Source organism: Oryctolagus cuniculus, chromosome 1, assembly GCF_964237555.1.
Source record: "Oryctolagus cuniculus chromosome 1, mOryCun1.1, whole genome shotgun sequence".
In the NCBI taxonomy this organism is placed as follows: Eukaryota; Metazoa; Chordata; class Mammalia; order Lagomorpha; family Leporidae; genus Oryctolagus; species Oryctolagus cuniculus.
Window position 1 is genome coordinate 119,912,005 of NC_091432.1, and position 12,030 is coordinate 119,924,034.

The 12,030-nt window shown below is 54.7% G+C and overlaps 1 protein-coding gene and 1 long non-coding RNA gene across 5 annotated transcripts in view; one reads left to right on the plus strand and one right to left on the minus strand.

Annotated features, from left to right (window-relative positions):
- Positions 1-12,030, minus strand: part of KIRREL3 (kirre like nephrin family adhesion molecule 3) — a 577,652-nt gene that overhangs the window by 90,340 nt on the left and 475,282 nt on the right. For all 4 annotated transcript variants that reach the window (XM_051818702.2, XM_051818695.2, XM_051818703.2 and 1 more), the window contains one exon: positions 3,773-3,922. In XM_051818702.2, the coding sequence (XP_051674662.1) occupies positions 3,773-3,922 (150 nt within the window). The remainder of the gene's footprint in view (positions 1-3,772; positions 3,923-12,030) is intronic.
- The window catches only part of LOC138843621 (uncharacterized), a 91,423-nt gene that overhangs the window by 71,298 nt on the left and 8,095 nt on the right, over positions 1-12,030 (plus strand). The window lies entirely within an intron of this gene.

The following is a 12,030-nucleotide window of genomic DNA, read 5'->3' on the forward strand; positions in this document are numbered from 1 at the left end:
CTTTGGAGGTAGGGCAGGACTTCTACAGGGTGGGTGGCACCACGGGCCACTAATACCTGGCCCTGGTCAAGGCAGGCGGCTGGGGTTTGTGGGTGCTCCCTGGGCAGCTGAGCCCTTCAGGCTCATGTCTCTATGGCGTTAATGGTTCTGCTCCTACAGCTGCGCTGACCTGACCAAAAACGCTCACAAGGCTGTCGGGTGCACCCCAGAGAGCACTGCCTCTCCTGGAGCCCAGGTAAGCTACACCTGCTCCGTGCAGGGCCAGGATGAGGGCCTGGAAGTGGGTCAAGTCCAGCGCCCTCCCTGCAGCTGCTGCTCCCAGAGCAGCCCGCGGCCCTGGCAACCCAGCCTCTGGATCCCGCTGTCTGGTGATTAGTCCCTGGTTCCCTGCAGGCATCTTGGCTGGAGCTAGTGTTTTTGTTGTCTCGCAAGCGATCAGCAGCAGGATTTCGCTCTCATGAGCTGCTGAAAACATCAGTGATGGGTTTGTTTGTATTTGCCTAATTAGGCGGCGAGCTGTGATGCCATCCCAAGGACTGGCAGCATCTCCGCAAAAACACAGACTCGGAAACGGAGATTCAGAGGAAGTTCTAGCTCCTTCCAAGGTATCATTACTCCTTCATGACTGTTCCTCAGGGAGACAAATTTATTTGAAATCTCGGTTCTACCGTCAAATCGCCTGGGTTCAAAGGCCCGTTCTATCACTTCCTACTTCTGCTGTCCTGGGTGAGTTTTTAACCTGTTCAGGCTTCAGTTTTCTTATCAGTAACACAGGATAATATTAGTACCTTACATGTTACAGTGAAGATTACACAGCATCATCTACGTAAAGACCTGACACACGTTGAGTAGCCTATAAATGATGACGCAAATAAGTAATCAGGCAACAAAGCCAGAAAGGTCTCTATCTTTTTAAACAATTCACTTCTTTATTTTTAAATTTTTATTCATTTGAAAGATGTGTGTGTGTGTGTGTGTATGTTTGTGTGTATGTAGGGTGATAGATAGATATCTTACATCTGTTGGTTCACTCCCCAGATGCCTGCAACAGGTGGAATTGGGCCAGGCCAAAGCCAGGAATTCATAGCCCGGTCTGGATCTTTCCTGTGAGTGGAGGGACATCAGCTGCCTCCCGGGGTGTACGTTAAGCAGGAAGCAGGAACTGGAAGAGAGCAGGACTGAATCCCAGGCACTCCAATACCCACGCAGGTGTCCTAAGTGAGGTCTCAACCAGCTGCAGAGCCCCCAAAGTCTGTCTTTACGGTGAGCAGACAGGGTGCCTGGGCCCTTTGGGGTTAGTGCATTGGGACTGGTTGCCACAGTTGAGTCCCATTCTTCTTTACTTGTGACTTTGCTTGCCTATCAAATAAAAGGGAAAATGCTCTTTTTTTTTCTCTCTCATTCACTGTAGATTTATGAGATAATGTCTGAGAAGTACTTTTGTTACTTCAAAGAAGAATGTTCTATCAATATGAGGGAGTGCATTTATAAATCATTTTCTTTGATTGGATTTTCCAGCCTTGGTGACCAGAAAGATTTCTTTTGTTTTTAATTTTTTAAAAGATTGATTTGCTTATTTGAAAGGCAGAGTTACAGAGAGGGAAAGACAGAGATAGAGATAGAAAGATTGATTGATTGATCGATAGATAGATAGATAGATAGATATCGTCTATTTGCTGGTTCACTCCCCAAATGGGTCAGGTCTAAGCCAGGAGCCTGGAACTCCATCCAGGTCTTCCATGTGGGTACAGAGGCCCAAGCACTTGGACCATCTTCTGCTGCTTTCCCAGGAACATTAGCAGGGAGCTGGATTGGAAGTGGAGCAGCCAGGACTAGGACCAGTGCCCTTACGGGATGCCAACGTTGCAGGCAGTGGCTCAACCCGCTGTGACACAACACTGGCCCCAGAAGGATATTAGGTCTTCAGAGAGGTGCCATTCCTGGCAGATGGAACGGGGCCGCACGATTCGAATGGAGGGTCCTGGGATGCTGGCCTCAGTTTCCCTGTAGGAAAAGTGTTTCCTGCTCTGGGAATCAAATTGAGCTGTTATGCTCACTTCCTTACTGGGCAGGCAAGCAGTATTAATGGATCTCGTGGGTATCTATCATTATTATCATGATGCTATTTTTGGCACAAGTACTTTCTCAGGAGTTGGAGTTTGTTGTGTGGGTGGAGAGGGCCAATCTTCTTTCTACAAATGAAGTCAAGTTGGAGACAAAGCAGATAATCAGAGCCCATCACTCTTCAGCGTTAAACAGACTTGGGTCCTGGGCCCCAGCCAGCCACTCCTGAAACTGGACGCCAGAGAGTCAGCTGTCTCTGCTGCAATGACCATTGCAGAACCATCCTCGTGACCTGAGGCTTCCTCATGACCAATGACCCAACAAGACCCACATGGCCCCCGACCAGAGGCTGAAAACTATGGAACAGGAGCCCAGGCAGCCTCCTTCACCAGGAACCTCGCCAGGCCAAGCTCAGAGCCACCTGATGCACAGCTGTTCTAGCCGGGGGAGGTCGTGCTGTTCCCCCAGTTTCTCCAGGGAGTTCAGAGTCTCTGAAATCGCCAGATTCCTGTCATATTAAACCTCACGGCAGTGTGGTGCACTGTGCAGGCATTGTGTATTTTATCCATGCTCACTGGGCTGCAGCATTCAAACCCTGCAACTGCTATTGACCAATGCTATAACGTTTCAATATACATTTTTGGCAAGACATAACTCACATTTTAAAATATTAATTTCCTAGCCATCACGTCCCCGGGTGCACTTCGATTTTTTATTTTCCTGCAGCTGTGCAAAGCTGCCTCCCAGCGGCATACACATTCTCCTCTCCTCCTCCACCCTCAGTCACTTTCAGCTCACAGGGGAATGACACCCAGCTCTCTCCTGAATCTCATTGTTTATGCCAAGCCTCACAGCCTGCTGCCCTGTGCCTGCCCGCTAGGGGGCAGAGGAGCGACGGCTGGATGGCTCCTGTGTGTCTTTCCTCCTGGAGGAGAGGGTGTGTGGGAAAGGTGTCTGGATGGGATCAGCACTCCTAATAGTTAACGAAGCTCCTGGCATGCCCACCGTGGGTCACACGTGGGCCGACAACAGCCAGGGAGCGCCCGCAGCACCGCTCGGTGTTGAACGCCAGCCTGGGGAGTGCTGAGCAAGCTTTGCCATTCGGCGCCGACACTTCTGCCTTCTCTTTTCTTCCAGTGCAGGCCGACCCCCAGGCCGACCAGCTTTCTTTGCGGGTTTTCAGTTCGCTGGGCTCCCTTTAATGAGCGGGAAGCCTGGAAGAAGCAGATGGCGACTTCTCTTTCCTTAAAGGCCCTGCCTTGATAAACGGGGCCAAGAAGCAGGCACATTTGGTTTCTGGAAATCAGACTTCGGGTGAATGGTGGCCAGCTTTGGAGTGGAGCCTCCAGGGCGGCATCGGCTTGGGTTCTGCGAGCTGTGGCTCCCACCATTCCCTCGTGGTGCTGGGGAGTCTGGCCTCCAGCTTTTTTTCTGCCAAAGGCCATTTGGATTATTTATAGCATCATTTGCAGGCCATACACAATTATCAACTTAAAAATTAGCCTGCTATGGGCTTACTGACTTTTGAGTCCTGCCTGCGGTTGCCTTGGCAGGGCCCTACGTGTCCCCCACCCCTGCCAGGCTGACCCTGCCCAGGGCTTGGCAGTGATCCCCAAAGCCCTGTGTACATGGGCGTGCCCTAGGGATTGCATGAGTAGGAGAGCAGTGGCCGGTGCCAGGCCTGCTGGGGAGGTCTGGGGGTACTCACTTGAGAGGTCTCGGCCCACACCCAGGGCCAGGCCATCCTTGATCCACAGAACAAAGCCATCGTACTCGGGGATGGCACACAGCAGCGTCACCGGCTGTCCCGACACCACCACCTGGTCCTGTGGCTGCTGGCTGAAGGAGTAGACTTGACCTAGGAGGGAGACAGCACGTCGGTCAGTTCTGTGCAGGTGGCACTTGTGGGAGCAGAGTGGAGGCTGGCTGGAGACCAACCAGACCTCCCCAGGGGACCACGCTTTCTCCCATGGCGGGGGTGGGAGATCCCACAGCCAGGGCTTTCTCCCTGCCATGCCTCAGCCGGGCAGCAGGCTGGGGACTGGTGTGGTTCTGTTTAAACCTGAGAACCCGAGACATCGCATAATGGTTTCAGTGTCTCCTAGAACTGGCCTGGGGCGGAATGCAAAGGAGAGCATGGTGGTGCAGGGTGGCAGAGGGCGTGGCCGAGGAAGCCCGTGGCCATGTGGCTCTTCCTTTGTTTTCTGGAGCAGACCCTTCTTCCACCTCACCATAGCTTGGAGGAAAATCATCGGTGGCCCCCACGCCTCCCCATTCACACCTCCAAACAAGACAGCATGGAACCTGCGAAGCTAATTGGTTCATATTTTATTAAACAAACACATGGTGTGTACAAGATGCCAGCCTCTGCTCTAAGGTTTTAAAATATTAGCTCATTAATACTTTCATCCTCTTAACAACCTAAAAATAGCAGGCACTATTTTCAGCCCCATTTTCCAGATGAGGAAAGGAGGCGGGGATCATTTACGGGGGCCGCGCGTGTCAGCCCCCCTCCCCCCAGCATGCACTGCGGGGGCCGTCCTCCACCTGTCACAGCAACCGCACTCTCTGGGAACGTGAACCCCGTGGCGGGGCCTGGGCAATGGAGCCTCAGGGGGCCACTGCATGGTCCAGCCGCAGGGCCACAGCGCGGGCTTCACGCTCTTCTGGCTCCAGGACCCTGTTGCCAGCTCTTTGGCTTGGCCTTGGATGCAGCTACTGAAGAAGGGGTGACCGCGCTCCCTGGGAGGCCACGGAGGGTGGATCATGGGACCCTGACAGTCACCGAACACCTGGCTCACGGTGCCATCCTGGCTGAACATTCCCCTTTGTCCATTTGGGTAGGGATAGCCCTGTTCTACCGCAAAGAGACCAGGATCAGAGAGGCACAGGAGTCTGCCCAGGGTCACACAGCTGATGAGGGGTGGAGCTGGGGTCTACATTTTTCCACTCCTTGCTCTGCAGATGGCAGACACAACAGGGGCAAAACTGTACCTGGTGGCTAAGCTGCTACCATAGCCTTGCCTCACCCTCCAGGGCGGGCCAGGGGTCCTGGACATGGCTGCTGCCCCCTGTGGGGTCACAAAGGCATGGGCCTGCAGCACACAAAGGCAGAGCTCTCAGCAGCAGGATGGCCCCAGCCAAGAAGGGGAGAGCTGGTGTCAGCTGGAGGCGGCAGCTGAGCGCGTGAGTGGGCCCCTGCAGGAGCAGGGTCCTTGGCCAATGGGGATGGGGTGTGGCTGGGGAGCTGGGCTGGGTCGTCCACCTGGTGAGATCTTGGCTGGGTCTCACAGGAGTCTCATTAACAATCAAATTGGCCTTGAATAGAGGGAGTAACACTCTTTTTATTCTGATTTGAGCTTTACAAATTAGATTTCATAGGACATTTTAATCAGCTATGTGTAGTGGGCTTTTTTTCTCCCCCTCTCTCTGTCTCTTCAAGTTCTCTGTTGTAATTAGTGTGTTCCTGGCACCAAAACAGGAGCGAAAAGGAGGGAAGAGTTGAGAGAGGAGAAGGGGGAGAGACTGGAGGAGGAGTAGGAGTAGAAGAAGGGGCCGATGAGGGAGAAGGGAGGCAGGCCGAGGGGTGGGGAGCGCGGGAGAGACAGTGGTCACAGGGGACCTTACTCCCTGCTCTAATGAGGATTTCACAGCTCATTCTTTTATCTCAAAGTCTTTCTTGCAGGAAGGATGATGTCAGGCAGCGAAGAGGAAGACGGTGCTATCAGAATTATCAGGTTGTCAGCTGGGAGTTGCAGGGGCTATAATGAGAGGGCCCCAGACAAGGGGGTGCCTGAGCCCCTGGAGATGTCCGTCCCTAGGAGCCCCATTGCCCCCACTCCGCGGAAGGAGTTGGATGAGGTGACCTGGGGAGCTGGGGCAAGGTGAGCTCTGCGGGGGGGTGGGGGGGGTGGTGGGAGAGCAAGGACATCTGTTGCCATGGTAACTAGCCTCTGGGGGAAGGAGGGTGCTGGGAGGAGGGCCCAGTGCAGGTGGGTATGGAGGTGGCCTACCGGTGCTCACTATGCCACTGGGGGTGCCTCAGAGCCAGACGCTGGGGGCAGACATGAGATTCCCCCAATAACACTAGGGTCTGGGAGGGAGTGGCAAGCGTTTCCCGCATGATCCCTGCAGCTACCCCAAGGGCTTCAGCTCTGTCTGTCTGGACCCTCTTGGTTTCTGTATGGATAGAACGTTTCTGGGGGCAGCTGGGTGCACAACACAGTCTCACAAAGCTGCCTGAAGAACAAGACCTGCAAATTACTTAGGGCGGGGGGCAGTTAGTACCTTCTAGATAATTTCCTTGGCAATATCATTTTAAGTTTTGTGCATTAGGTGTAAGCCACTCAATTACGTTTCTCTTTTAAGCCAGTGAGACGCTTTTGCAAGTGGGTCATACACTGAGTGTTACCATCCAGCGTGGGTAGTGTTGAGGGGCTGTGGAGGAAGAGGAGGTGGAGGGAGGGAGCTGCTCTCTTTTTAGCTGGGGAACTGACCCAGAGGCCTCTGCTTGGGGTTCAAGGGCCTCTGACGGCACCGCGCACCAGCCAAGGATGTGGGTCATTGCCATGAAACTGCTCCTCACCCATTGCTTTGCAGTCTGCTTTAATTCCCGCATTTCCTTGTGTACCCCCCCACCCCAGAAGTGAACCTTGTGCGAACGTGCCTCAGGTGATTCTGTCACCTCCTGGATATGATCTGGAGTGGACAGCAGCTCCCTGGGAACACTGTCACTCCACACATGCCGACTGGCACCTGCTACCAGGCAGGCACGGTGTTGCCGCGTGAGACTCGTGAACAGGCCTGGTCTACCCCCCTGAGCTTGCGTCTGGGCTCCCCCTTGAGCCTGGGACATCTGCAGTTGAGCACAGGGTAAGCACTTCCTCTGCTAAGGGCCTGCTCTCGGTGTGGACAAGACACACCTGCCGCTGGCCTCCGCCCAGGGTTTCCCTCGACTGCCTGTTTCTTCTGATGCCAAGGAGGTTTTCCTGAAGCCTGGCAGCTGGTGCCATCTCCCCTTCCCATGTTCTGTTTGTGAGAATTGGGTGATTTAAATGAGAGAGGCAGAGAGACGGAAAGAAGGAGGAGAACGTGCACTTTTATCCACTGGCTCACTCCCCAAATGTCTGCAACAACAGGGAATTCAATCCAAGGCACCCACGTACTTGAGCCATCACCAGGGCCATCACCAGGGCCGGCACTAGCAGGAAGCTGGAGTCGGGGATTGAACCCAGGTTCTCATAGGTGCGACATGGGCATCTTAGCCACTAGGCTAAACACCCACCATTTTTCTTTTTTAGGAGATCAGTTATCTTTTGGAGAGGCAGAGAGGCTGGGGGAGCGAGCCTATGCTATGACTTTAGTGTGTCGCCAGCGCGGGGGCTGGTGGCGTCTTGCCCAACACTCACTGTCACTCCTGCTGCTACAACTCGGGGTCCAGACCTCAGCACCTCCACACACTCTGCACTCGCTCCGCTCATCCACGGCACGTGAGGCCCTGGGTTTTTCTTCTTCCATCTCCGCTTGCCTCACAGCCTTCCTTTGCAAGGGGGTGCCTTTCCTTTCGCTCCGTCCTCCGCAGGACAACACTCAACCTTCCACTCAGGATTACACGGAAGTCTTAACGCTCCTTCTCCCAGGGTGCTCCATGGCGCCCCCGTGTGGCTGCCAGCTGCTCACGTCCTCCCCGATCTAGCATTCTGGGATTGCACTCCCCCTCCCCCCTACTGCCACCCAGGCCTCTCTGAGCCCTCCTGGGCTAGCCCAGTGCATAAACTCCGGATGCAGCTCTGCTCACTGTGCCCGTCAATGTGGTCAATGTGTCCCCACGCCCGACTGTTTCCCGAGAGCAGGAAAGCTGTTTCTACGTGATCACCACCCTGCAGGTAGATTCTGTGCTGACCACAGGGCTTGGAAGGGGAAGCTGAGAAACAGTGGGAAAGGCCACAGCCTCAAGGAGCCAGGCTTCCAGGAGCAAACATAGCTGAGTCGCTCATGGAGACCCACTTGATGCCAGGTCTTTGTAGACCTTGCACCTGCACTGTGTGGTAACCACCATTACCCATATCTTACAGATAAACTGAGGGTCATGGAAATAGGGGGATCTGCCCGAGGTCACAGGGCGAGCTTCGGTGTACTTCAAACCCAAGAATCTAGGGTTGCAGCCCTGTTTCCTCACCACTACCCCTGTGGGCTACTGAAGAAGGGCCTGGAACCCGGATTTTGATTCTCGAACAAGGACTCACTCCACCACCAGCCAGACACATCTGGTAGTCTGGAGGGAGGCAGAGGATGTTTGCAGTGAGAGATTTCCCACCTGCTCCAGCCAGATCTTTTCTGCTGGATTCCATGCAAATCACTTAAGATGTTTGTGAAATCTTACGCATTTCATTTGAGAGGGAGGGACGGAGGAGGAGAGGGAGGGGAGGAAGGGAGGGAGGGGGAGGAAGGAAGGGAGGGGGACAGGGAGGGAGGGGGGAGAAAGGGAGGGAGGAGAGAGAGAGAGAGAGAGAGAGAGAGAGAGAATGTCTGCTGGTTCACTACCCATATGCCACAAAAGCTGGGTGAAGCTAGGAGCCATGAACGCAATCCAGGTTTCCCATGTGGGAAGCAGGGATCCGATTACTTGAGCCATCATCCGCTGCCTCCCAGGCTCTGCATTAACAGGAAGCCAGACCCAGGAATCAAAGCCATGAACTCCAATGTGGGATGTGGGCATCTCAACCATCAGGCTGAGCACCCACTCCAAACAGTTAAGATTTCGATTGAACAAATCTGATTCTTACAGAATACTGGAAAGCCTCAGATTTCGAATTTCAGGGAGGACTTTTTTCTGGGGCTAAAAGGTGAGCCCGAAAGGTCAAGGTCTAGACCTCCAAGAATTTGTGGCTACCGGCCCTCCCCCTCTCTTCACCCTCTCCACTTTCTCCTCCACTCAACCCTGCCCTCCATCTCCCAGCACCTCCCTGTCTTCTCCCTCTTCAAACAGACCCGGGCCCCACTCTGCTGTCAGGGCCACTCTGGGGGACCTCTGGAAGGGACAGTGGGCTGGAGGCTCTTTCAGGTCCAAGGCTGTGGCATGCACAGGATAGTGAGAAGATGGCTCCCTACCCCTTGGTCCTGGTGCTTGGGGCCTTCCCATGCTAGGTTCAGAGAAGCCCTGGAACTCACTGATTTCTGCCGTGATAGCCATTAGCCCCAAGACTTTTGGGGACATCTTCTGGTACTCCAGTGTCCCAAGACTGTTGGCACCCCATGGGAGTGTGTCTTGCACCGTGATTTCACGGTGGCAGTGAAAGGCAATGATCCAGCATCAGCAGGGAGTCGTACAAGGAGCAGGGATCCAGGATTGTTATTGGGGCAGGAGAGAGAAAGCTTTGGTGCAGGTTCTGCACTGGAGCTGAACATTTCAGATCCCCTGCTGTCGCCCTTTCCTTCCATGCTGGTGTGTGGCTGGCTCTGTCCCTCATTCCCTCTCTCATTCGGGCCACTTTGGCAGGGCTCTTGCTCCAGCAGCTGAGGGCTGAGGGAGGTACTGCTGCCCTTAGGGGAAACCGCAGCCACACTTGGACAGGAACATTGGGGTCGCCTGCAGTGTTTGCCTTTACTCTGCAAGCATGTACGAGGCCATCCTCGTGGCCCTGGGTGGAGGCAGCCCAGCTGAGACCCTGCCTGCCCCAGACTCAAATCCCAGGGTGTCCAGTGAAACTCCCTGGGAGTATACGGGTGGTCACTCTCAGGACTACAGTAGACTACCAGGGATCAAGTGACCAGTCCCAGACAGAGTCATGTAAGGTTTTTTTGGGAGTTTAGGGGACGCCTGTTTCAAGCATGGAGGAACCAGAAGGGGCTTCCTGGAAGAGGATAAGGGGAACGGGATGAAGCAGAAACTGCAAAACTCCATTCTGGGGCAGTGAGAAACACAAGCAAAGGCTAAGTGACGCATAAGCCTCAGCCACCTGCTTGGAAGACCTGACCGAAGTGCACCTGCCACCCACAGCTGCTTGGAATACCTAGCCAAAGGGTCGGTCACCTGCCAGGGCACGGGGCAGTGAGGCCTGGGGAAGAGCTCTGGTTCTGCCACCACGATGTGACCTGGGGCAAGTTCCTCACCTTCTCTGAGCCTTGATTTCCGCATTTGCAAAATGGGAATGGCCCATCAACTTGTTCTGGCACATGGAAGGCTTTCATAAAGGACTTATTTTCTTCATTCTCTAGGAGTCTTTTCTGAGCCCAGGGCACTTATAACCAGGGCCAGAGAAGCACCTGTCACAGGGGCTCTGGAGCTGAGGGTTTGCAGATTTGCAGCTGAACTCGTTAGAACTCTGTTTCTTCCCCCAAGTCATGCAGGTGAGAGATCTGAGCCTTCCAGCCCTCCCGCGGCTGTGCCACCGCCACCTGTCCCATCAGGCCCCAGGGTCTCCGGGAGCGGCAGGTCAGCCGTGCAGAAAGGCCGGAAGGCCACCGTCTGCTCGGCTGGTAGTGGCCAGCTGGGGAAGGCTTAGGAACGCAGGTTCCGAGGATATTTACCCCAGCTCTCTTCCAGCCAGGAGCTCGCAAAATGCTCTCTTAGGAGATTCAGGGAAGCTGTCCCTGTCCCGAGAAGCCAACAGATGGCAGGCCAGGAAGGAGAAGAAGGAGCCGGCTCAGTGGCCAGCGTGAGACAATTCTGATTGCTCCTGGAAGCCCAAACCTCGACTTCTGATGTTTTCTTGGGGCTCAGCACAGGGCTATGATAACTGGGAAGTTTCCAGAATGTGCTGCTGTGACCAGCTCAGGAGAGTAAGATTGTAGGTGATAGGGTGTGTTCTGGCTCATGGATTGACTAATAAAGCTGATGTTTATGTTTAAGTGGTGCCGTGGTGGCCTCAGGCAGGGGTGGGAGTCGACTCTGCAGTCTCCAAGACTCTGGGCTGGATGTGGACGTCCAGGCGCCACCGTTAAGTCTTCTGCTGCAAGGGACATAGAGCCTGGGAAAAGCAGACATCTGCACAAGGAGCTACAATGACAGGTGGTTCGGGGGCGAAAGCACTGATGCCACACAGTCTAGGCTGTTCCCTGGCTCTGCCATGTCAGCTGTGTGTCCCTGGGAAAAATCCCTCAGTCCCTTGGAGCCTTGGTTTCCGCCTCTGGAGAGCAGCCCCTGCCTGTTGGGTTGTTGGTGAGAACAGAACAGGTTGTGTAAAGTGCACAGACAGAGCCCTGCCTGCCCTCTGCCACGGCAGCTGTCCCCATGGATGGGACCCCACTGCCACTGGTGCATGGTGCACGGCGCATGTGCGCCTGCGCATGGGGATGCATTTAGAAGGGTGAGGCCCTGCGAGGGCTTGGCGGGTTTGGCTGTGCAGATCCTCCAAGCATGCTGAGAGCTTTGTGCTTGGTGAGGACTCATCAGGTTTGAGCTCCAGGAAGATCACAGCCGTGACAGTGAGGAGGGCTGGGGAAGGGGGGCCATCCGAAACCAGGGAGGCTGGTCGGGAAGACTTTGCTGCCACAAGGGCATGGGAGAAAGCTGCATTCGTGGAAAGAAGGAAATGGATGTAGAAGCCACTTGGAGGAGCATGGATACCATTTGCTAGAGGATGAGGGAGAGGGAGGCATCTAGGGCCCCTGTGCCTGGCTTGCAGCAGTGTGAGTGGGTGATGGCAGAGCCTCCTGCTGTCTCAAAGCAGGTGTTGGGGCCAGCGCTGTGGCGCAGTTAATCCTCCGCCTGCAGCGCCGGTGCGTCATATGGGCACAGGTTCTAGTCCCAGTTCTCCTCTTCCATTCCAGCTCTCTGCTGTGGCCTGGGAAAGCAGTAAAAGATGGCCCTGGGAGACCAGGAAGAAGCACCTGGCTCCTGGCTTCAGATCGGCGCAGCTCCAGCTGTTACAATCATTTGGGGAGTGAACCAGTGGATGGAAGACCTCTCTCTCTCTCTCTCTCTCTCTCTCCCTCCCTTTCTCTCTCTCATTGTCTGTAACTCTA